This window comes from Pungitius pungitius, unplaced genomic scaffold (assembly GCF_949316345.1).
Source record: "Pungitius pungitius unplaced genomic scaffold, fPunPun2.1 scaffold_48, whole genome shotgun sequence".
NCBI classification, from domain to species: Eukaryota; Metazoa; Chordata; class Actinopteri; order Perciformes; family Gasterosteidae; genus Pungitius; species Pungitius pungitius.
In genome coordinates, this window is record NW_026909802.1 from 71,297 (window position 1) to 94,280 (window position 22,984).

General features: G+C 46.9%; 1 protein-coding gene, 5 non-coding genes and 2 pseudogenes across 6 annotated transcripts; 1 reads left to right on the plus strand and 7 right to left on the minus strand.

The window, feature by feature from the left end:
• Nucleotides 1-2,356: 2,356 nt before the first annotated feature.
• LOC119208000 (U2 spliceosomal RNA) lies at nt 2,357-2,491 on the minus strand (annotated as a pseudogene).
• Nucleotides 2,492-3,026: 535 nt separating this feature from the next.
• On the minus strand, nt 3,027-3,142 carry LOC119208006 (U5 spliceosomal RNA). Its single transcript, XR_005118980.2, has one exon. It is a non-coding gene; the product is annotated as a U5 spliceosomal RNA (small nuclear RNA).
• Nucleotides 3,143-4,217: 1,075 nt separating this feature from the next.
• Nucleotides 4,218-4,381, minus strand: LOC134109775 (U1 spliceosomal RNA). The gene has a single exon (XR_009943173.1). It is a non-coding gene; the product is annotated as a U1 spliceosomal RNA (small nuclear RNA).
• Nucleotides 4,382-4,640: 259 nt separating this feature from the next.
• LOC134109780 (U2 spliceosomal RNA) lies at nt 4,641-4,881 on the minus strand (annotated as a pseudogene).
• A 5,624-nt stretch (nt 4,882-10,505) lies between these two features.
• Nucleotides 10,506-10,622, minus strand: LOC119208578 (U5 spliceosomal RNA). Its single transcript, XR_005119255.2, has one exon. It is a non-coding gene; the product is annotated as a U5 spliceosomal RNA (small nuclear RNA).
• A 2,599-nt stretch (nt 10,623-13,221) lies between these two features.
• On the plus strand, nt 13,222-14,193 carry LOC134109761 (uncharacterized). The gene is made up of 4 exons (XM_062560312.1): nt 13,222-13,590; nt 13,732-13,807; nt 13,896-14,044; nt 14,155-14,193. Exons 1-4 carry the CDS (start codon nt 13,222-13,224, stop codon nt 14,191-14,193), a joined length of 633 nt encoding a protein of 210 aa, XP_062416296.1.
• A 5,675-nt stretch (nt 14,194-19,868) lies between these two features.
• LOC134109776 (U1 spliceosomal RNA) lies at nt 19,869-20,032 on the minus strand. Its single transcript, XR_009943174.1, has one exon. It is a non-coding gene; the product is annotated as a U1 spliceosomal RNA (small nuclear RNA).
• Nucleotides 20,033-20,291: 259 nt separating this feature from the next.
• Nucleotides 20,292-20,481, minus strand: LOC134109779 (U2 spliceosomal RNA). The gene has a single exon (XR_009943176.1). It is a non-coding gene; the product is annotated as a U2 spliceosomal RNA (small nuclear RNA).
• Nucleotides 20,482-22,984: the final 2,503 nt, after the last annotated feature.

A 22,984-nucleotide genomic window follows, 5' to 3' on the forward strand; every position in this document is an offset into this window, starting at 1 on the left:
AGTAGGGAGCAGTTGAGTTTCCACAGACCCGTTCCTGCTGTCACGCCAGAGGATAGTGAGAGGGTGCACGAAAGCATTGCGTGGTCTGAAAAGAACACAGGTGACAAATTAGCATCAGTTGGTGGACAATCCCGTGTTAAAATGTGGTCTATTCGAGAGGCTCTGGCGCCATCATCACTGAACCAGGTGAAACCCTCCTCTCTGGGATGCATGGTTTTGAAACAGTCCAGCAATTTAAAATCCTTGCAAATATTTTGAAGTAGAACTGATGTTTTGTCTACTTTGAAATCTTCCCCTGCTCCTTTTCTGTCATTTCTGCTAAGAATACAGTTAAAATCTCCTCCTACGACTAAAGGTGTCTTACCTAGCATGTGGTACTGCAGTTCTTCTAAGAGGTCATATCTGTCATTTTTGTCATTAAAACCATAAATGTTTAAGAGCTTGACATCCTTTCCCATAAAAGATAAGTGCGCTAACAGTGCCCGGCCATCCCTCACCACAGTGCTGCCCTTCACCTGGATGAGTGGATTTTTTAGTAAAATGGCAACTCCATCATTTTTATTTTCATTGGATCCACTCCATATTGACGTTTGTGGCCATAATTTTTCCCATTTTTTATAGTGGTTTAGGAAGGGCAGACCACACTCCTGTATTAAAAACACATCCGACTTACAGGAATTAAGAAAGGATAAAACACTCTGGGCTCTAATTCTCGATTTCACACTTCTAACATTGATTGTTGAGAGGGTTAATGTCATGAGTACGCTAAAAAGGAAAAATAACAGGTAAGACGTTTTGTAAGACATTGATGGCATTTCCAAGATTAGGATGTCTTAAAAAGGCAGATCTTTAAATTCTTCTGAGAGGAGCTCATCCATTCTTATTGGTGAAGACTGACAGGGTTGCACTCTACTTCCTTTTCGGACTTTGGGTTTTTGCCTCTGTTGTAAGCCAGCATTAAGCTGTGAGTCCTTCGGTGTTGTTTTTAGTTCTATAGTTAAAAAGGAGACTTCATTTGGGGAGCTGTGGGGGAAGACTCTGGCCTCTTCCAGACTAGGACTTTCTGAGAGTCCCTCTCTACCTCTCTTCTCTGAGGCTCCGGGAGGTTCAGGGGACGATTCTGCTAGAGGTCTCTTTTTCTGCTGGGCGTTGGGGAGAGGAGCATCTTTTCCACTCATCACTGTTTGGGTTTTCTCCATGTCAGCTCCACCCTCTGCCTGCACCACCCCTTCACTCTTTTCCTTTCCAAAATTTGGGGCACCCGCGGTTCTATCCCCTTCTCTCTTCTCACCTGATCTCTGTTGTCCCGTCAAACAACCCGGAAGGGGCTCCTGATTTTCTGGCCCCGCCCCCTCAGCAGCCTCTTGAACTAGGTCTTCGTGTCTACCATTTTGTTCAAACATCTTTGCTTTTCCTTTTACCTTTGTATCCTTCACTCTGTTTGCAAAAGACTGTGGACAATCTCTAAAGAGATGAGTTGTTTTTCCACACAAGTTGCATTGTCTGCCATTTGTGCACTCCTCAAAAGTGTGCCCAATTTCTCTGCATTTACCACAGACCATCTTTTGGCATGCTTCTGCCATGTGGCCATGCTCACCACACTTGCGGCAGAGCTTGGGCTGCCCTTGATAATGTATATAGCCCTTGTTGTTACCCAGGGCAATTACAGATGGCAAATGTTTCAGGCCTTGATAGCCTTTAGGGTCCTCCCATTGCTGGATGGGTACTCTCCAAGCACAGTTCCAAATGCCATCTTCGTCCCTCACCTTAGTAGCCGGGCCTTTCACAGTGCAGTATCTACTCAGCCACCACCAAATGTCTTCCGCATTTACTGTCTCATTGAACATTCTGACAATGACTGTTTTAAGGGCATTATCAGTCAGTTTCTCAACGTTGAATGCAGAAAACTGAGACTTTACATTTTCAAAACGTATCCAGAACTCCTTCAATACAATAGCTGACCGAAAGCTCACATCAAATCCTTTGTTAGCTGGTAATGTCAGTATGCAGTTCAAATCTTCTGGTTTGAAATTTAGGGATTTTTGAATTAAATTCCTCGAAAAGTCTAGTCTGGATATCCAGAGCAGCTTTCCTTCTACCTCTCTGAAAGTGAGGCGGACACTATGGTGCCTCCGCATGCCAGCCTGGTCGGCCGGCATGGTGGAGGCACCTTGTGGCTAAGATGTAGTAAATCGAAAAGGTACTTAACAGTGTACTAACCTTATACCTTGAAGGTGGATCGGCGGTCTGGATCAGATGAACTCCCTTCAAAGGTATACCTGTAACACAGAACTTAAACTGACAAAGGTTTAAAGTTAAACAGGACGTAATTTTGTGTCCTTCCTAAACAGCATCGAGACTATGCCACAAACAGGCAATAGTGGAGATGCTAGGCGGAAGTGATCGCTGTCTCAACCAATAGAAAGCCAAGGATAGTATCTGATAAGAACAGATACTACACTTGATCTTAGCCAAAAGGCCGAGAAGCGATGACACATGAATGTTTGCCTCCAGACCCAACGGACTAGCGCATCTCTCAAATGTCGGGGTGCGGCTCATACAAATGGGCGTGGCAGTCGCCTGTTACTTAACATCCCACTCCCCACGCAGCCTGTATTCTTAAAAATCTTTGATTTCCTTCCAATCAAAAGTGTAAGCTCTTGATGAACTCTTGTTGATTCCTTCCAATCAAAAGTGTAAGCTCTTGATGAACTCTTGTTGATTCCTTCCAATCAAAAGTGTAAGCTCTTGATGAACTCTTGTTGAATTCACTTATAATTCAGAGAGTGATTTCACTTTTAGGCACCTCTGTCTAAAAATGGAACCAACCCCAAACAGCCCTCAAAAATCATTCGTTTTTTTTGCAATCAAAAGTGTAAGCTCCTGCCTAAATCTTGATTTCACTCTAAATTCAGACAGTAATTTGAGACTTGATCCAAAGCTCAACCAGAGACTCCAGGAATAAGTTTACTCAAATGACAGGCTCTTCCATCCTACTAATTTATTTTTCTTACAAGTACATGAGGCTTAGCCAAATAGCAGAGCGTGGCAAAAAATAAGGTCAACTCATTGTTGTTCCTCTCCACGGAAGTCTTTAGTAAAAGGCGAAAGACTTATGCGTATTGAAGAGAAACCAAAGTCAGTAGCACAATCAGGTGAAAGGCAGCCCTATATCCCTGTGGAACAAGTAATCCCTCTTGCGGTAGGGAGTGGTTGAGCTGCGGGTGTCCAAAGCCTAACCCATTTCCCAGCCCCCTTTCCTCAAAAAATCTATGATTTCTTTTCAATCAAAAATTGTAAGGCCCTCCTGAAATGTTGTTGGTTTACTGTGAATTCAGACAATCATTCAGTGATTTAACACTCCAGTGGTGAGTAAACAGGTCCATTGTTGGCAAAGAAGCTCAATCTTGGGGACCAACAGTAGTTCAAAGAGATGTGTGCAAGTTAAAAGCACTGGTTTTTCTTTGACACTAATATCAGTGGAGAGTGCGGACGCAGTCCCCAACTACCACAAAAACACTGCCCTGCACTCTGAAAACTTCACACACAGGCTCAGGGCCACCACGGGAAGAGCATGCACGCAAGTACACACGTGCACGCACACACACACACACACTCGGACTGAATGGGAGTCAATGGGAGCTTCCCCAGGGGAACCTCCTATTGGGCCCAAAATCTACAGTGGCCCCCCTGAGGGCCCCGGGAGGAGCTGGTCCAAATTTCAGCAGCTCAGCACCAACCAAGACAGAGTTGCAGGCAAAATCCAAACTCATTTCCCGGTTTGTAGTGGTCGGTTTCACAAATTCTTGGAGACCTGTCTTGGACTGACAGCCGCACTCTGCAAACTTCACACACAAGCTCAGGGCCACCATGGGTAGAGCATGCACACGAGCACACACGTGCAAGCTCCTGATGAACTCTTGTTGAATTCACTTTGAATTCAGACAGTGATTTCACTTTCAGGCACCTCTGTCCGAAAATGGAATCACCCAAAAACAAACCTCAAAAGTCATTGATTTTTTTTCAATCAAAAATTGTAAGGCCCTCCTGAAATGTTGTTGGTTTACTGTTAATTCAGACAATCACTCAGTGGTTTAACACTCCAGTGGTGAGTATACTGGTCCATTGTTGGCAAAGAGGCTCAATCTTGGGGACCAACAGTAGTTGAAAGAGATGTGTCCAAGTGGAAAGCACTGGTTTTTCTTTGACACTAATATCAGGGGAGAGCGCGGACGCAGTCCCCCACTACCACAAATTATGCAGTCGAGATTCCCACATTTGAGGAATTCGCAGTGGTCAACACAGCCGGAGTGCAATGGCTGAGCCTCGCCCTGGGTGAACCACCTTTGTGATCATGGTATCTCCCCTGCCAGGTAAGTATAAGTTGGTAGTGACAGAGACAGGAGTGGTATTCCCAAACAGAGCACTTGGGGTGACGGTTCCCAGATGGCACCGTCCTCACAGATCAGTGAATTTAAAATCAGTGATCAGTGTGAAATGCAAAATAAAGGCACAATTGATGAGTAAACATATCAGTTGCTTGCCAAAAGTCTCAGCCAGTTGAGACTTGTACACAGAGGCAAACCAACTACCTAGACTACACCAATGAATTGGGTCACCAGTTATTTTTTTCACAAGATAAAGGTTGCACCGTTCCCAGAAGTGCTGCAATACCGGGTCAATGCTTGGAGTGAGCAGAGCAAGCCCCTTTTTCATCTCCCAGAGCTAAAAATCGGCTTAATATGTAGTCCTCATATAGAGGACACATCAGATATTAAACTGATAAGAACAGATTTTTTTTTTTTTTTTTTGATTTTTTTTTTTTTTATTATCTTTCACATCTTTACCTTACATCATCCATTACACCAGCAAAAATACAATATACGGATAATACAATGCAGAACTCATACATAATACAGTTTGTAGAACTCAAACCCTACCCCCTAGGGCCACACTCCCTTCCATCGTTCCTTAGCTGCATGGAAGCCATACTTTTCCTCCTCCCCCCTTTTCATCTGGCGCAGCTTCTCCCTCACCCTCGCGACAATACTTTCTATCTCGTTTCCCTCATTACTTTTAATAAGGGCCATTCTGTCATCCCAAAGTGCTGCCTTCCCCATTGACAGAATTAACCACAACAAAAATCCCTCCCTCCCTCGTCCTCTTAATCCCACACCCAACATCAAAACCTCATAAGACAGTCTCCCCAATCTCGGAAAAAAAACCCCCAGCTCTCCCCACATTGCTCTTGCAAACCCACATCCCCAAAAAACATGGCACAAATCCTCGTCTCTGCCGCAACCTAACCGTGGACAGGAGCGTAGCCTTGACAGGCCATGCCTGTACAAAGTATCCCTCACAGGCATCCTCTTATGTAGGCATAGCCAGTTGATGTCTTTCAGTCGGTTTGGCAGCTCCTTGTGCTGCGTAAAAGTCCACTTGTCTCTGCCGACTCCGAGAACCCTCACAGGTCCCTGTTTTGCCACTAAGGCCTTGTATAGCCTCCTATGATCCAGGCATAGGTCCCCTTCCCCACACTCCTTGTGCCTCTTAGCCCAGCCTATCATCTGCTTGTAATGTGGTGGAATAATTTCCCCTTTCGGCCGCCCATTCTCCCATTTCACCAAATTCCTCAGGGGAAAGGACAGCCAAAACCTGAGCAGCACGTGGTACCAGTGCCCACTGGGGGATCTTACCCCATTGCAGCAAAAAGAAAAGAAAAGAACATCTAATTTAAGCGGAACATCAGGCACTCCCCTCCCCCCCTCTGTTACGCCTTGCTTCATCCAGTCCCTCCTCACATACTCATATCCCCCCCACACAAAGGAGAAAACATCCCCCACTAATCTTCTCCTATACTCCGGAGGCAGCGGGAAAACATACGCCAGGTAAATTATTGATGGCAGGATGTCCGCCTTGACTGCCAAAACCCTCCCAGTTAAGGATAAACGTCGGGTCTTCCACAGCCCTATTCTTGACCTCACACCAGCCAGTCGCCTTCTCCAATTCACCCGCCCACTCTCGCTTTTATCAAAATCCACCCCCAGTATTCTCATTGGACCCTGGCACTCTGACAATCCAAACTGCACCCCCCCTCTCCCCTTCCATGGTCCAAAATACTTGACTTTGGATTTTCCCACATTGACCTTTGCCCCGGATACTTTGGAAAAGGACTCCAAGATGTCCAAAACACGAAGCAAGGAGCTCTCCGTTGTTAAAAAGAGAGTCATGTCATCTGCATACTGAGACATCCTCAAATCTCTTTCTCCCCCTCCTGGAAGGCGCAATCCTTTAACCTCAGCATCCGCCCTAATAGCTAAAGCTAGAGGTTCGACATATAAAACAAAAAGCAGTGGTGAGAGTGGACACCCTTGCCTCACCCCTGTTTGCTGTGGCACCAGATCCCCCATATGCCCATTCACTCCCACCCTACTTCCAACCCCTGTATACATAATCCCTAACCACCTCCTAAAAATGGGTCCGAAACCCATCCTCTCTAAGACAGCTGCCAAAAAACCTTGGTTGACCCTATCAAACGCCTTTTCCATGTCCAACCCCACCAGCATGAGAGGCACCCCACGTTCCTCCGCCCAGTGGATACAATCCCTCACCAGCCCTAAATTCCATTGGATGTGTCTCCCCTCCACCCCGCATGTCTGATCCACATTTACCACATGAGGTAGAGCCGATCGGAGTCGTCTAGCCAACACTCTGGCGATGATCTTGTAATCAACGCAGAGGAGAGTTATTGGCCTGAAATTTCCCAGGTCCTCTTTTTCCCCTTTTTTGTGTAACAGTGTCAACACCCCCTCCCTCATTGTCTTCCCCAACAGCCCCCCTTCTATCACTGACCCCACAACTTTTAAAAAATCCTCCCCCAGGATTCCCCAAAAAGCTGCATAAAATTCCTTCGGTAACCCATCAATCCCTGGCACCTTTCCCGCTCCCAACCCTCTCATAGCTTCCTCCAATTCCGCAAGACCCACCGGACGTTCTAAGGCCTCCACCACTTCCCCTGGCACCTTAACCTCAAGGCCCTTTAAAAAACCTCCTTGTTCTGGTCCGTCCACCTCTTGTGGCCCCATGGTGTCCCCAAAAAATTTGGAGGCAATCCCAACCATGCCTCTTGGATCCGAGACAAGGTTACCATCTTTCTCCCGTAGCCCGGAAATACACACCCTTGACCGGGCATCCCTCACCTGTTTAAAAAACATGGGCGTACAGGTCTCTGCCACATTTAATGATTCCATCCTACATCTTTTCAGGAAGTCATCAGCTTTCCCTTTAAAATACAGGCCCAATTGTTCCCTCACTTCCCTGTCCCTCTGCTTATCCCTTATTCCCCCCTTGTTCTCTGCCTCCATTAAAGAATGCAACTCCTTTTGAAGCCTCCTAAAACCCCCCCTCTTCTCCCTTGCTCTTTCTGAACAATATTCAACCGTCACCCTCCTGATGTTTACCTTTATGTATTCCCACCAGTCCACAATATTGCCAAAGAAGGGCTTCAGTAAGACCCACCCCTCATAGTGTGAAATGACGGCTCTACGGAAAGCCTCCTCCCCCAAAACCCTGCAATTTAACTTCCAGTACCCCTTTCCAAAACTTGGGGCCACCACTAAAAAGGCCACCTCCAGTTGGTTGTGGTCAGAGAACCACACTGGTCTCACAACTGCCTTACGTACAGCAACAGCACCTGGCACAAAAACAAAATCAATCCTACTATGTGCACCCCGTGAATTTGACCATGTTGTACCCTCGCCTGTTGGCTCCACAGCCCTGTACCCGTCTTTCAGCATGAACCCCTTCACCAAATCTGTCAAATACGGCAAACTAAAATCCCCCGACCCCTCAAAAGAGACATTGAAATCCTCCCCTAGAACCACCACCTTGTTTGTGACACACACCTCTGTTAGTGCAATAAATAGGGCCTTACGTCCCTTCGGCTCCGCTGGTGCATACACATTAATAAATCTAAATGAAACCCCCCTCCAAAATGCATCCACCACCAGGACCCTCCCCTGGACCACTGAAAAACTGTCCCGAACTTGAAACTCTTTATTCCCAAAGAGGATTCCGACCCCTGAGGAGTGAACCCCCCGACTCCCCATCTGGACTCACCCTTGAGCCAGGCCTCCGAAAAGGCCCTGACATCCCCACCATCCCTCAGATGCACTTCCTGCAGAAAGCAAACATGTAAGGGCGTCTGAAACAGGTATTGGTAAATACTTGCCCTCTTCACCACATTCCTCATACCCCTGACATTTATGGTCATTACTGAAAATAAGGCCATTCAGTAATCAGCTTGGAGTGTGGCCACAAATTCGAAAACGACCCTCCTTTTCACTTTGTCCCTCATTCCCCTTGTACTTAATGACAGTACCTTAAGAGAACCCATTTCAGGCAAAGTTTGTTCCCCCTACTGGGTGTACGGGGTGTCTTTGTCCATCTGTTCAGCCCAGGAAAGAGGAACCGTGTTTGCCGAGTTTGCCGGTCGACTAGGTCCATCATATACGTCCTCCCCATATGGGGATGACAACATGAGCAAGCCTTGGGGGAGTTCAAAATCCATCCCCAGCCCTTCGGCCATCAAGGCAGCTCCTTCCCCTGTGCACTGTCCCTCCAACTCTTCTGCAGCATTCCCATTTGGGTCCTGTTGTATGTCCTCTCTGGCTCCACTGTCGTCAGTGGCATTCCCCAGCTTCACGGCTTCCTCTCTCCTACTACCGTCAATCCCCTCCTTTTCATCCACGACATCCGTCTTCTCCCTCTTTGTTTTTTTACTGCATGCCTCCTCTGCACACTCTTCATACTCACACGTCAGTGTTCCAAAAACCTGTGAGACCTTTCGTGCCCCTGGCTTCATCGTGGGGAAGGATGCACCAAGCGTAAGCTCCGGAAACTCCTCCATCTCGCTATGGTCTGCTGCTTGGGCTGCCTCGTCCACTAATGCTGCTCCTTCCTCCTGCAATGCGGCTCCCCCTCCTCCCTCTAAGGTATCTGCTCCAGGCCCCATCTGTGCTGGCCCCTCCTTGGTAGGCCGCGATGTCTCGGATTCTGTTTCCTGCACTGTGGTTCTGTTGAGGACTCCCGTTTGTTTTGCAACCTCGGAAAAAGTCCTCCTGCGGCTAGGGCAGCTCCTATAGAGGTGGTCCGCCCCTCCGCATCCGTGGCAAGTTTTCGGTGCCACACATTCCTTGGCCACGTGTCCTGTTTGCCCACAAAACCGGCAGCTTTCCCCCGTGCAGCCTGCTTCTGAGTGGCCAGACCGTCTGCATTTACGACAGAAGGCTGGCTGGCGGTTATAGAACAAATACCCGCGGTCGCCCCCAAGACTAAAAAAGGCAGGGGGGTGTTGGAGGCCATCCGGCCCTGTCGGATCTGGATTCAGCAGAACCTGGAACAGCCGACGTCCGGTCCAAAAACCAAGTGGGTCTTTTATATGGCGGGCTGATGTTGCCACGTCCCCGTACTGGCACAGAAAGGAAACTAAAGCTTCATCAGTGACAAAGGGGTTGTACATATGGACTGACACTGTTCTGAAGTTCGGTCTGTCAAGGTTCAGGACTTCGTAGTAGGCAAGAGGGCTCACCTTCGCCTCCTTTCTGCAGATTTCCGATACTCTTCTGTAGATGTCCTCGGTCCTGAAGGTAACGTCAAAAGCTTTTTCCTGCTGGTTCCACTGAATGCACAGAACATCCTGTATCACCAGATTGAGCTGGCCCATGATGACTTGTTTTCCAAAAAAAACTCTCGACAGGACCTGATCTTCTTCTTTGGTAGCTCGAAATCTCAGAGTATACCTCAGCCCGACCTTTGGGATCGGCTGCTCGTTGGGTGATGTGGCCATTCCTCCGTCGTCCCGCGCTTCCCTTGCGTTGTCAAAAATGGATTACCATGGTGATCTTAGCCAAAAGGCCGAGAAGCGATGACACATGAATGTTTGCCTCCAGACCCAACGGACTAGCGCATCTCTCAAATGTCGGGGTGCGGCTCATACAAATGGGCGTGGCAGTCGCCTGTTACTTAACATCCCACTCCCCACGCAGCCTGTATTCTTAAAAATCTTTGATTTCCTTCCAATCAAAAGTGTAAGCTCTTGATGAACTCTTGTTGATTCCTTCCAATCAAAAGTGTAAGCTCTTGATGAACTCTTGTTGATTCCTTCCAATCAAAAGTGTAAGCTCTTGATAAACTCTTGTTGATTCCTTCCAATCAAAAGTGTAAGCTCTTGATTAACTCTTGTTGAATTCACTTATAATTCAGAGAGTGATTTCACTTTTAGGCACCTCTGTCTAAAAATGGAACTAACCCCAAACAGCCCTCAAAAATCATTCGTTTTTTTTGCAATCAAAAGTGTAAGCTCCTGCCTAAATCTTGATTTCACTCTAAATTCAGACAGTAATTTGAGACTTGATCCAAAGCTCAACCAGAGACTCCAGGAATAAGTTTACTCAAATGACAGGCTCTTCCATCCTACTAATTTCTTTTTCTTACAAGTACATGAGGCTCAGCCAAATAGCAGAGCCTGGCAAAAAATAAGGTCAACTCATTGTTGTTCCTCTCCACGGAAGTCTTTAGTAAAAGGCGAAAGACTTATGCGTATTGAAGAGAAACCAAAGTCAGTAGCACAATCAGGTGAAAGGCAGCCCTATATCCCTGTGGAACAAGTAATCCCTCTTGCGGTAGGGAGTGGTTGAGCTGCGGGTGTCCAAAGCCTAACCCATTTCCCAGCCCCCTTTCCTCAAAAAATCTATGATTTCTTTTCAATCAAAAATTGTAAGGCCCTCCTGAAATGTTGTTGGTTTACTGTGAATTCAGACAATCATTCAGTGATTTAACACTCCAGTGGTGAGTAAACAGGTCCATTGTTGGCAAAGAAGCTCAATCTTGGGGACCAACAGTAGTTCAAAGAGATGTGTGCAAGTGAAAAGCACTGGTTTTTCTTTGACACTAATATCAGTGGAGAGTGCGGACGCAGTCCCCAACTACCACAAAAACACTGCCCTGCACTCTGAAAACTTCACACACAGGCTCAGGGCCACCACGGGAAGAGCATGCACGCAAGTACACACGTGCACGCACACACACACACACTCCGACTGAATGGGAGTCAATGGGAGCTTCCCCAGGGGAACCTCCTATTGGGCCCAAAATCTACAGTGGCCCCCCTGAGGGCCCCGGGAGGAGCTGGTCCAAATTTCAGCAGCCCAGCACCAACCAAGACAGAGTTGCAGGCAAAATCCAAACTCATTTCCCGGTTTGTAGTGGTCGGTTTCACAAATTCTTGGACTGACAGCCGCACTCTGCAAACTTCACACACAAGCTCAGGGCCACCATGGGTAGAGCATGCACACGAGCACACACGTGCAAGCTCCTGATGAACTCTTGTTGAATTCACTTTGAATTCAGACAGTGATTTCACTTTCAGGCACCTCTGTCCGAAAATGGAATCACCCAAAAACAAACCTCAAAAGTCATTGATTTTTTTTCAATCAAAAGTTGTAAGGCCCTCCTGAAATGTTGTTGGTTTACTGTTAATTCAGACAATCACTCAGTGGTTTAACACTCCAGTGGTGAGTATACTGGTCCATTGTTGGCAAAGAGGCTCAATCTGGGGACCAACAGTAGTTGAAAGAGATGTGTCCAAGTGGAAAGCACTGGTTTTTCTTTGACACTAATATCAGGGGAGAGCGCGGACGCAGTCCCCCACTACCACAAATTATGCAGTCGAGATTCCCACATTTGAGGAATTCGCAGAGGTCGAGTCCACAGTAGTGCAAAGTCTACAGTGACTGTAGACAGTTACGGGTTATGATTGGTCGACATGACTGTGGACTTCCAATCACATCACAGGAGCCGACTGTGGACGACCAATGAGAGACCTCTAAGGAGCCGACTGTGGACGACCAATGAGAGACCTCTACCCAAACGGTATCGTACGAGTCCGCCGGAGCTGAAAATAATTTATTCTTGACAATTATTAAGGACAATTATCAAGTCTAGCGGAAACAGCGAAACAGGCTATCATTGATAATTATTTTTAGCAATAATTATTTATACTGCCCTATCGTCGTTTGGAGGAGAGTTAATGTTTGCTAGCGAGCGAGCGAGCTGGCCAAGACGTCGTGCGGCAGGTAAAGTAACTTGGCAGCTAGTTCATGTTCAACCTCTCAGTAAAAAGTTCTGGTTTTACTCGCGATACTCCATAATAAACATCATTGTACATTTTATTTGGTGTTATCCCACAAATAACGTTCAAGGCCAAGCTCTTGACGGTCATGTCAGGTAGCTACATTTCCAGCTAACTAAGTTACTTGACGGCTCATATCTCTCAGCGAAGCTGAAATCATAGTTCATAATGGTTCCATTACCCACCACTGAATATGATTTCTCAATATCCATGTCATCCTTTGGTAACAGATTAATCAAAGGGAATACAATCTTAAAGGTTGATTAATTATCAGAGGAATCAGCTAGTCTCATAGGCCCAAGATTTATAATGTTATGATATACCAGTTCCCTTTATAATAACTCAAGAGATCCTTAATCTAAGTTATAACAGGGTTACAGCAGTTGTCATCCTGACCTGACACTTTATTCTCTTCTCCCCTGGGTGTTAAAATAAAAATCAATAGCCTGTTGTTCTCTGACATTCATTCTTACATTGTTCATATATTATTACAATATTTTAAACAATAGTAATATTTTTGTCGTTGTTGTGGGATTGCTCATTAGGAGATGGCGACCCCAGTAATCCGCGTCGTGAACCCAGATGCCCCTTGGCATCGGCAACAGGCTGTAGTGGTACCTACCAAAGAGGCCCGTGACTACAGGGAGAAGAGGATGGTCTTCCCCAAACCTCCAAGCCAGCTGCTGGAGCAGGCCTCTTCCCTGGCCTACGCAGAGCGGCTGCTTCGAGCAGAAGGAATCTCTGCACCATCACGTCAGCTGTGTCTGGGAAAGCTCGTTATTCCATTTGGCCAGTATGAAAATGCACCATTTCACTGGCTTGTGGCCAACGACGTGGGCTACGTGAAATAGTAAGAATGTTATAATATCGTTATCATGTTATTACCATTGTAGGCTATGCATTTTGAATATAGTTGGTATGAGCCTGTCTGTTTGCATAGATGAATTATGAGTGTTTATTTTTTTTCTTCATTATCTCAAGTGCAGTTATATTACTGATAGAAGTACTAAGTTAAAGTGTATGATTCCAGCATGCTCGACAAGCACAGACTGGAGGTTAGAAACCCACAGAGAAAAGGAAAGGTGGGGAACCAGTGGGTGAAGGACTACCTCACAGAATATGCAGAGAGCTTCCCACAAGTCTCCAGTCTCCTTGAGGCCAACATCCACAGGTGTATCTACGGCCAGAAAGGATTTGAGCATTACACCTTTGAGGAGATGTGGGAGCTTTACAGTCAGTACCTCACCCAAAAGGACAGGCCAGAGCACTTCAGTGCTGAGCAGAGGGAGCTCACACACAAGGCCTACACTTCTGTGAGGAGGTGGCTGCACACACCAGTGACCCACATCACAAGCGTGCAGATGAAGAGGTTCAGGAAATACCTCAAAGAGAAGGAGCAGGTGAGGGTGGATTACATTATTCATTATGAAGTTATGAAGAGCAGAATATGCAGAAGGCAAAATTAGTTTGTTGGTTTTTGGTAATTAATAACTGATATGTCATAAAACTAAGACTTTACATTTGTTGTGCACCAACCGCAGGCTAGCACTAGGTGTGATCCCTCATCTTCGGCAGATGATGACGCTGAATTGGTTGCTGCAAGCCAGGAAGTTGAAGGTTAGTGAGATTCACAATTAACAGACATCATAACCTACATTGGAACATATAATACAATACAAAACTATTGTGTTTGGTGAATTCTTAGACTTGCTGAAGTTCCAAGAGCCTCCATGTCGCAAAACTGGCAGGCAGAGCCAGGATTTCCGACCCACAGACAGGACAAAGCCGAGGAGTCAGTCTGAGACGGCAAATCTGCCCACGACCCCCGTGAGGCCCAGGCAGCCGGAGACCCCTGTGAGGACCAAGCAGCCGGAGACCCCTGTGAGGACCAAGCAGCCGGAGACCCCTGTGAGGACCAAGCAGCCGGAGACCCCTGTGAGGACGGACCAGCACGCGTCAACCAGCCAGCCCACAGAGACCCCGTCCACATCCAGGGGTCCTGATTCCGCCGTGGAATCAACTCTGAGTGACTCCTCTGTAAGTGATATTCACACTATATGCAAACAAAGTAAATTAGACATTTGTTTTAAATGTTGTAATTGGTTTCATGTTTTAGCAATCATTTTTAGACAAAAATAACCAAATGTTTTGTTTCTGCGTTCCAGGTGGAGCTGGAGGGCTGGGTGCGTTTGTGGGAAAACCCCAATGGTGTCCCATCAGCAGACATATCCTGGCTAAAAGAGGACGCAGAAAGAGGCCTGTTCACCCCTGTTCAGATATTTCAGCATAAATCTGGTCAGTTAAAGAGGCGCCGGGTGATGAAATCCGACCGCATGTGGTTTTATCCACCTGAACCTCCTGGCTATGTGAAGGGAGCAGTGCCAACACCACACCTTTTTTTCCGGAGCCGTGTTTTTGTGTGGCGTCCAGTTGGAGTTTGGCGATACTCGCTGAAGTGCCCTCGAGGGGATGACTGCGTCGGGCACGGGAGGGATGTACACCTCTACAAGTCTGGCTTCCACCACAGAGTATGAATCACTGCACGTGTGTTCTTACTACGTATGTAAACATATATGCAAAATATCTGATAATAATATAATATCTACTATAGGTACGTCACATTTGCGATGTGTCCAGCTGGTACACATTGGTCACTGAGGTCCTGTGCTGTGGACCCTGCACAAAGGCCGCCAGGAGTGGAGGAGGTGGCACAGTGGGCCGATGGCTTGCATGGGATCGGGCTATTTTATCTCAACTTAGTGAGGCTCATCAAGCTCTGTTCCCTGCCATCCTCACCAGCAAGTGAGTATACTAAACATATTTTGTGCGTTTGACAGACTAACTTCAGAGAAATAAACCTCACCACGCTGCTCATGAATCTGCTCACAGGCGTGGGGTGGATAAGAACGTGGTGCGCCTTCTGAGGGACAGGACCGAAGGTAACACTATGGTCAAGGTGTGGAGGCAGGTACAGGAGAGTCATGTTGAGGAGTATCTTCAACATAAGGACCTGTACACCACACTCCTCATGACCGTAGCGCAACCGGGCGGAATCGTCTCCGCATTAGGCCACGCATTCCAGGCTCCACCTGCTCAGAGAGACCTTCCCTCTGCACGGCTCCTGCGTCACGCCTTCCTGCTGGCAGAGGCGGACAATGTGCAAGATTACCGAAGCCAGATCCTCTCCACTTTTGGCACAGCACTGAAAATGGACTCCACTAAGAAAGTATGTCAATCAAAACAAATAATGCCCACAACATAATGCCTTAACGTCTGAAGTCAAAATGTTTGAAAAAAACCCAACATCAACAGAATCCATAAGTGGGTTCATACAATTCAAACCTGAAATGTTATTTTTTCAGGTGGTCAAGAAGCTGTCTGGGGAAGGTCGAGGCTCAGCCGAGTGGTTCACCAGCATTGGGAACGAGCACTCACAGATAGTGACCTTTGTGCTGACTTGTGAGGAGTCCACTCCGCGGCTCACACCCATGTGCAGTGGAGTCATGGAGAGGTTCCGGCTGGCCAATCAGCCTGTCCCCAAGCTCCTCTACGTGGACCGTGGGTGTTGCCGGTCTCAAGGCCCAACAGGAGTGGAGACTTTGTTCCGTTCCTGGGTGGACAATGGGATGGTTGTGCGGCTGGACATTTTCCACTGGATCCACAGGTTTGACGCAGCCATACGCACAGAGTCCCACTGTAAGTATGCGGTGTTCAAGTCTGCTCTAGCTGGGGCAGTCCTGGCCTACAACTGCCCAGACCTGGAGCTGCTCATCAAAGCCATCAGAGCCAAGAACCCGGCCAGTCTTACCTCGGTCTCAGACGAGGACATTGTCCGCTGCCACATCACCAGGGATCAGCTCAAGCACCACGTGAGGAGGGTCACACTCGGTGCTCAGGAGACCTTTCGGCTCATCCAATTGGCCATCGAGGAGCTGAAAGGTCCCGTTGGGCTGGACGAGAGCGGAGTTAGCCTCTTCAAAACACCAGGTATTAAACACCCCCCAAAAAAAAGTTATTACAACATTAAAAATAGAGTAGTGAACATAACACACTTTATGCATGTGTATTTACAGAGGCTATCGATGAGATGTGGGCAGGCCAGCAGCGACACCTCGAATGCATCCAGGATCCACCAGGCATGAACATGTATAGGGTGGCCCGTACCACAACAATCAACAATGTGGATGTTCCCTATTACAAATGTCTGCGTGGAAGCAACAGCCTGGAAGGATTCCACAAATCGCTGCCACACATGATTCCAGGTGATGCCTAGTGTTGTCTGTATAGTTGGAAAAAATAAATCATGTGACTTTGACAATATTCTACTAGCTTCCCAAACAACACGACCACTGAAAGAGAGAAAGTACAGACTGAACTATTGATTCATTAAAGATAAAACACTTTATTCTTCTTCTTCTTACAATAGCAACACTTTTGGGCATGTTTCACTGGACAGGATGGGGATGAGAAGTTATAGTCTGAAAGAGATATATTGACATGTAAGTAGCTTCAAATGAAAATGATAAAATAAGGTGGACTTGACTTCATCACTTAATTAAATGTACTTAGTTACATTCCAGCTCAAGGTGAAGGTTTTACTCTCATGTGTACCAGCTGTGTACTAGTGTGGAGTTATTAAGACAAATTGACATTAAAACTTAACTTTGCTCTACTCAGGTCCCCATTGTGCAGCCCGGCCCTATCAGGTTTACCTGATGAGTGGCATTGCGCGGTGGAATTCGGACAGGAGTTCAGACGCCGTGTTTGGTGGCAAAGGACGGAACCACAGGACATACTCTGCACCGCTCATTGACCGCCTCAACACCCGCTGTCAGCAGCTGTTCGGCGAGACTGTGGAGGAGAATTTCCGGGCCCCCGCCAATGTTGCTTCCAACGAGTTGCTGGGGTTGGAATATTTATTCAGCCAAAGCACAGGTGAATCTGAACCATTTTCTCTCGTGGACATCATCAATGATGGACCTGGTCCAGAGGAGGAGGTGGTTCAGCATGGGCAGCCCAACCCAGATCCAGAAGCCGACGAAGCCTACCAGAGCGACGGGGAGGCTGGTGCCGACGTGTTGGATGCCATCCTGCCCCACATTAACCTGACCAGCAACGAAACCGCAACTGTGGACCCTCCAGCCTTTGTGAGTATATGTATATGTGGTCAAATGTAAATGCAATGCATTGATTGCTAACGTGATAACGTGCTCATTGGAACTTTTATATGGAAACTTGTCAACAGGTTGATGCCTGCAGTTCAAACCCGCTTCCTGGCTTTGAAAGGCTGGAAAAGTTCTGCTCTGCTCTGGTGGAAATCAGCCTTACAGAGGACAAGCTGACTCTTTCCACTGAGCAGAGGAACAAGGTCCTCGAAGCCTGGAACGCCGTGGAGGAGCACGACAAGCAGCCGCAGCAGTTCAACCAGCTCTACAGAACGCACTGGGGCAACACGCTCTACTGCCGCACTAAGAGAGACGATCTGGTTGATGCTGCTGTGATTCAGAAGCTTAAGATGGCTAAGCGCTACGCACCGGCTCAACAAGACGTCAGCGCTCAACACAACAGGCTGATGTACACACTGATTAAACTGCTGTGGCTGCGCTCCCCTCAAGGATCTCGCTGCAGTCCCGAGAAAAGCACAATTTGTAAGTCATATGAAAGAATCCAGCACCGGATTCTGGTGGAGGATCCGATCCTGTGCAAAGCTGGCATTCCCCTTCCAAAGATTAACATTAAAACCGTGCGGGACTTCATCCGACGTCAGGAGCGCCTCCTCAACATGAATGCCACAAAACAGTCCTCCACTGTAACGAAGATCACCTCAATTTCATCTGCTGACCTCCCTCCAGCACCCCACCAGCCGTCAGTCCTCCCTCCACCACTCTACCCTCTGATGGAGTACATGCCCACGCCCAGCACGGCAGGGACTAAGGTGTTGAAGGGAAGGACGGACATGATGATGCCTCTCTCCCGGCCTCAACCACCACTGCCACTCCTGAAACTGCCTGTTAAAACCACCCCTGCCACCTCCACCATCACCAGACCTCTGCCCTCCACATCTGTCTCCACAGCCAACATTGAGTGCGCTGGCCCCTCCACTCGGCATATATTGCCTGCGCATCCTCCACTGCCATCTCCGCCTACTGCTTGTGATTTAAGCTTACCATCCTGGGCAAGATCCACGCAGTACAAGCGAAAAAGTATGGATCAACCCTCTGCAGTTGGAGTCGAGGTGTCGCGGGTGCACAAACTCCCTCTATGTACATGCTGTGGCCGACCGACCCAGGGACATAAAAATACAAAAGAAAGGTTTTCTGCCCTGTGACATTGATGTCAACTTCCAAGGGTCTGGACAAAACAGTGTACGACAGCTACGAACACTTCATTTCTGTTGTGGACAAACAGTGACAACCTGCATATTATGCAGTTGCATCCCAGTGTTTTTTATATTGTATAGTTTAGATATTTGTGAAAATCCTGGTGCATATTGTTAATAGTTTAGATCGTAAAGATCCCTGTGCATGTTGTAAATAGTTTATATCTTAAAATACCTGTAAAATACCTGTGCATGTTGTAAATAGTGTAGATCTTAAAATACCTGTGCATGTTGTAAATAGTGTAGATCTTAAAATACCTGTGCATGTTGTAAATAGTGTAGATCTTAAAATACCTGTGCATGTTGTAAATAGTTTACATATTGTGTCTTTTATGACAGATGTACTGTTATATTTATGATTGTGCTCCCTTTTACTTGATAAAGCAGAATGTGTTACAGTGAAGCGTTGTGGAAAATTAATCATTATTTCCATTACAAATAAGAGACACAAATAAATATAGGGTGCCAGATTAAGTTTATAAGCCTTTATTAAAATATCTCATATGTTTTGAATAAAAACATTAGGCAGTTCTGAAATATCAAACCACTTCCAATTGTCATAAGGGAGTTTGAAAATAAAAAGGGTACACATTACATGTCAACACATATAAAACATTAACTCACAAGAATAGTTTTTATTTTAAATAAGTTCAGAAACAGTAGATAAACAGCTACAAATATACTTTCTAGATTTTCTATTTCTGCACAATTCAATAATAACTTCAGGTATCACAATCTGAATCAGAAACCATTTATTGCCACGCATGTTACACAGAGAAATTTGAGTTGGTGAATTGGAATAAGATACTGCAAAATAAGAAAAAAAAGCAAGAACAATATAAACAGATAAGTATGTTAAACAAAATCGATGTCTATATGTTTCCATGGTGAGAGAAACCACTGTAGAAAATGTTTCAATAATGATCAAAATACAAACAACAAAACATTTCCCAGTCATGCAATCAATACAGATGATCATCAGTCTAAATGACACTAAAAGCAGGTAAGACATTTTGGACGCCTTTTAATTGACTATTTGAAGTGATATTGTTTGCATGTATTCCAGTGGTGGGAAGTCCATGTAGCAGTCCTGTAAAAAAGCAATAGAGTAAATAAAAACAATGTTGCATAATTGGATTAATCTATCAGCTCGGGCCAATAGAGAACTACCAGGAAGTAAACAAACATTAATCACACATTCCATGAATAGTCAGCTCAGGAGCCAATAGAGATCTACCAGGAAGTAAACAAACATTAATCAAACATTCCATGTGTAGTCCACCAGGAGGCGCTATTTTTGCAAGTTTTACTGTGGATTGTAAGCAAATGGTCTTCGATTGAATTGCACTACTGTACGGCTCACCCCCATTCGCAGTGGTCAACACAGCCGGAGTGCAATGGCTGAGCCTCGCCCTGGGTGAACCACCTTTGTGATCATGGTATCTCCCCTGCCAGGTAAGTATAAGTTGGTAGTGACAGAGACAGGAGTGGTATTCCCAAACAGAGCACTTGGGGTGACGGTTCCCAGATGGCACCGTCCTCACAGATCAGTGAATTTAAAATCAGTGATCAGTGTGAAATGCAAAATAAAGGCACAATTGATGAGTAAACATATCAGTTGCTTGCCGAAAGTCTCAGCCAGTTGAGACTTGTACACAGAGGCAAACCAACTACCTAGACTACACCAATGAATTGGGTCACCAGTTATTTTTTTCACAAGATAAAGGTTGCACCGTTCCCAGAAGTGCTGCAATACCGGGTCAATGCTTGGAGTGAGCAGAGCAAGCCCCTTTTTCATCTCCCAGAGCTAAAAATCGGCTTAATATGTAGTCCTCATATAGAGGACATATCAGATATTAAACTGATAAGAACAGATTTTTTTTTTTTTTTTTTTTTTTATTATGAAAAGGATCTTTACACAATTCAAATGCATACAAACTCATATCTGTAGGTCTGTCTTCTCACAATACATCACCAACAAGAAAACAAAAACAAAAAACTGTTTATAACACATTTTAGGGATGAGCTCAGTCTGCCTAGCCACTAGGAACCACCTTTAACCCAAGGCCACCCTTCCACCTTTCCAAGGCGGCATGCTTCCCCCACCTCCTGATGTCCATCATCATCCTCCCCTTCAGCTCCATCTCGATTCTCCTCACTACCCACTCCACGCTCACTTCCTTGTTATTGTTCACTAGGTCTTGCCTCGCCCGCCACAGGCCCCTCTTAACCAGGCTCACTATTAGCCATGCGAGGACCATTGTTCTTCCTAGGCCCACTCCTTCTTTCACCCTGCTCCAAGTTAGTCTAAACCCTGGGACCAACTGTACAAGCCAAATATTTGCCCTTGCCCACACCACACTTGCAAAGGAACAGTCCCACATGACATGTCTCATGGTCTCGTTGTGTAAACATCCCCCTCTGGGGCATGCAGGGACTTTAGTCAAACCATGTCGATAAAGCAGATCTCGTACAGGCAGACACCCATGGAGGCACAACCAGTTGAGGTCCTTGAGCCCATTGTCAAGCCCCCGCGGTTGGATCCTCCTCCAAATACCTGCTGGCGTCCCAACCATTGCACGTGCAACCACTCCCTTCCTGGCAACCTTGTAAAGTGCCCTGTGGCTTATTAACACGCCTGTTTCTGAGGCCTCAGGATGGGCCCGCAACCACCTGGCTGCATGATTGTAGTGCCATGGCTGCTGCTCCACCCGGGGAGCTAAATTACTCCAAGATATTACACCCCTAGCTTGGTATGAAAAGTATAGCCGTAGGAAGTGTCCTGACGGATGTGCCACTGGAGCAGATAGCTGGCTATACAAAGAAGAAACAAAAATGCAGTCCAGTTTTAGCGGGAGGTGCGGCACGTCCCTTCCCCCTGCTTCAATTCCAGCCATCATGCGAATCCTCGCAACATACTCATATCGTCCCCCCCAGATGAACGAGAAGACAAGGCGCATGAGGGGCCTCCTCATGCTGACAGGCATCGGGTATATGTATGCCAAATACAGGAGAGATGGCAGAACATCTACCTTTAGAACAAGCACCTTCCCTATCAAAGTCAGGCTCCTGCTCCTCCAGAGAGCAAGCTTCTTCTGGACTGCCATAAAGCGCCTGTTCCAGTTGGCCGTGGCACTATGGGCTGTCTCAAAGCTGACCCCTAGTACCTTCAGGGGTCCCTCACAGAGCGGCAACCCTCCTGGTACCTCTGTCCTGTCTTTCCAACGCCCAAAGTACTTCACCGACGATTTGGCATGATTTAATTTTGCGCCAGCCGCCCGACCGAAACTCTGGAAAATCTCCAATGATCGGATTAGGCAAGCATCGTCGTCCAGCAGCAGTGTGGTGTCGTCTGCGTACTGAGACAGTTTGACTCGTAGGCCTCCACTGCCAGGTATCAGGAAACCTTTAACACCCGGGTCAGCCCGAATGGCTGCTGCCAGTGGCTCCATGTAAAGGATGTAGAGCAGTGGTGAGAGTGGACACCCCTGTCTGACTCCTGCGTGCAAACTGAAAAACTCCCCCAAATGACCATTAACTGAAATTGTGCTCCCCACAGCTGTGTACAATACCCGTAACCATCCTACAAACCTATCACTGAAGCCTAATCTGCTTAAAACCCTAAACATAAAACCCCAGTGAACCCTGTCAAAGGCTTTTGCCTGGTCGAGACCCACAACCATAAGTGGTAAGTGCCTGTCTTCCACCCATGCGACAGTGTCCCGAATGAGCTGAAGATTCCATCTCACCGAACGCCCCGCCACTCCGCAGGTCTGATCCACATGGACAACATGAGGAAGTGCTTTGCCCAGCCGATCCGCTAAGACCTTTGCCAGGAGCTTGTAATCAACACAAAGCATGGTCAGTGGCCGCCAGTTCCCTAGGTCGGTGTGGTCCCCCTTCTTAAAAAGAAGGGAGATAACTCCGGTGGCCATAGACCCTCCCATCACACCGGTGCTGAGTATTGTGGAAAGGACCTCCAACACTACCGGCCCTAGTATGTCCCAAAACTTGAGATAAAACTCTGCCGGCAGTCCGTCAATACCAGGCACCTTCCGCCTGTTCATTCTTTGGAGGGCCTCCTCAAGTTCTTCAAGGGTCAGCGGGGTATCCAGAGTCTGTGCTATGTTTAAAGGCACCCGCTGGGTCAACAACTCCAAGAAATTCTCTCCACCATCTACATCTATCTCCTTCTCCAAAAACCTTGTGCGGTAGTAGTCAGTGGCGGCCTGCACCATCTCCCCCTTGTCCGACACAACCCTACCATGCTTGTCCCTAACCCCGGTTACTACCCGTTTTGCCCTGTCGGCCCGTATTGAGCTGAAAAAGGCAGCAGAACACGTTTCAAAACTCTCAATGAATTTTTCACGTGACTGCAACAGGAATGCTCGGGCCTTTTGCTCATAGATATCCCT

Excerpts from the sequence above, each read along its gene's own strand:
- LOC134109761 (XM_062560312.1), top strand. The coding sequence starts at position 13,222 with ATGCTCGACAAGCACAGACTGGAGGTTAGAAACCCACAGAGAAAAGGA. Across the intron at positions 13,591-13,731 it reads ACCTCAAAGAGAAGGAGCAG|GCTAGCACTAGGTGTGATCC; the intron begins GTGAGGGTGGAT and ends CACCAACCGCAG. Across the intron at positions 13,808-13,895 it reads TGCAAGCCAGGAAGTTGAAG|ACTTGCTGAAGTTCCAAGAG; the intron begins GTTAGTGAGATT and ends GTGAATTCTTAG.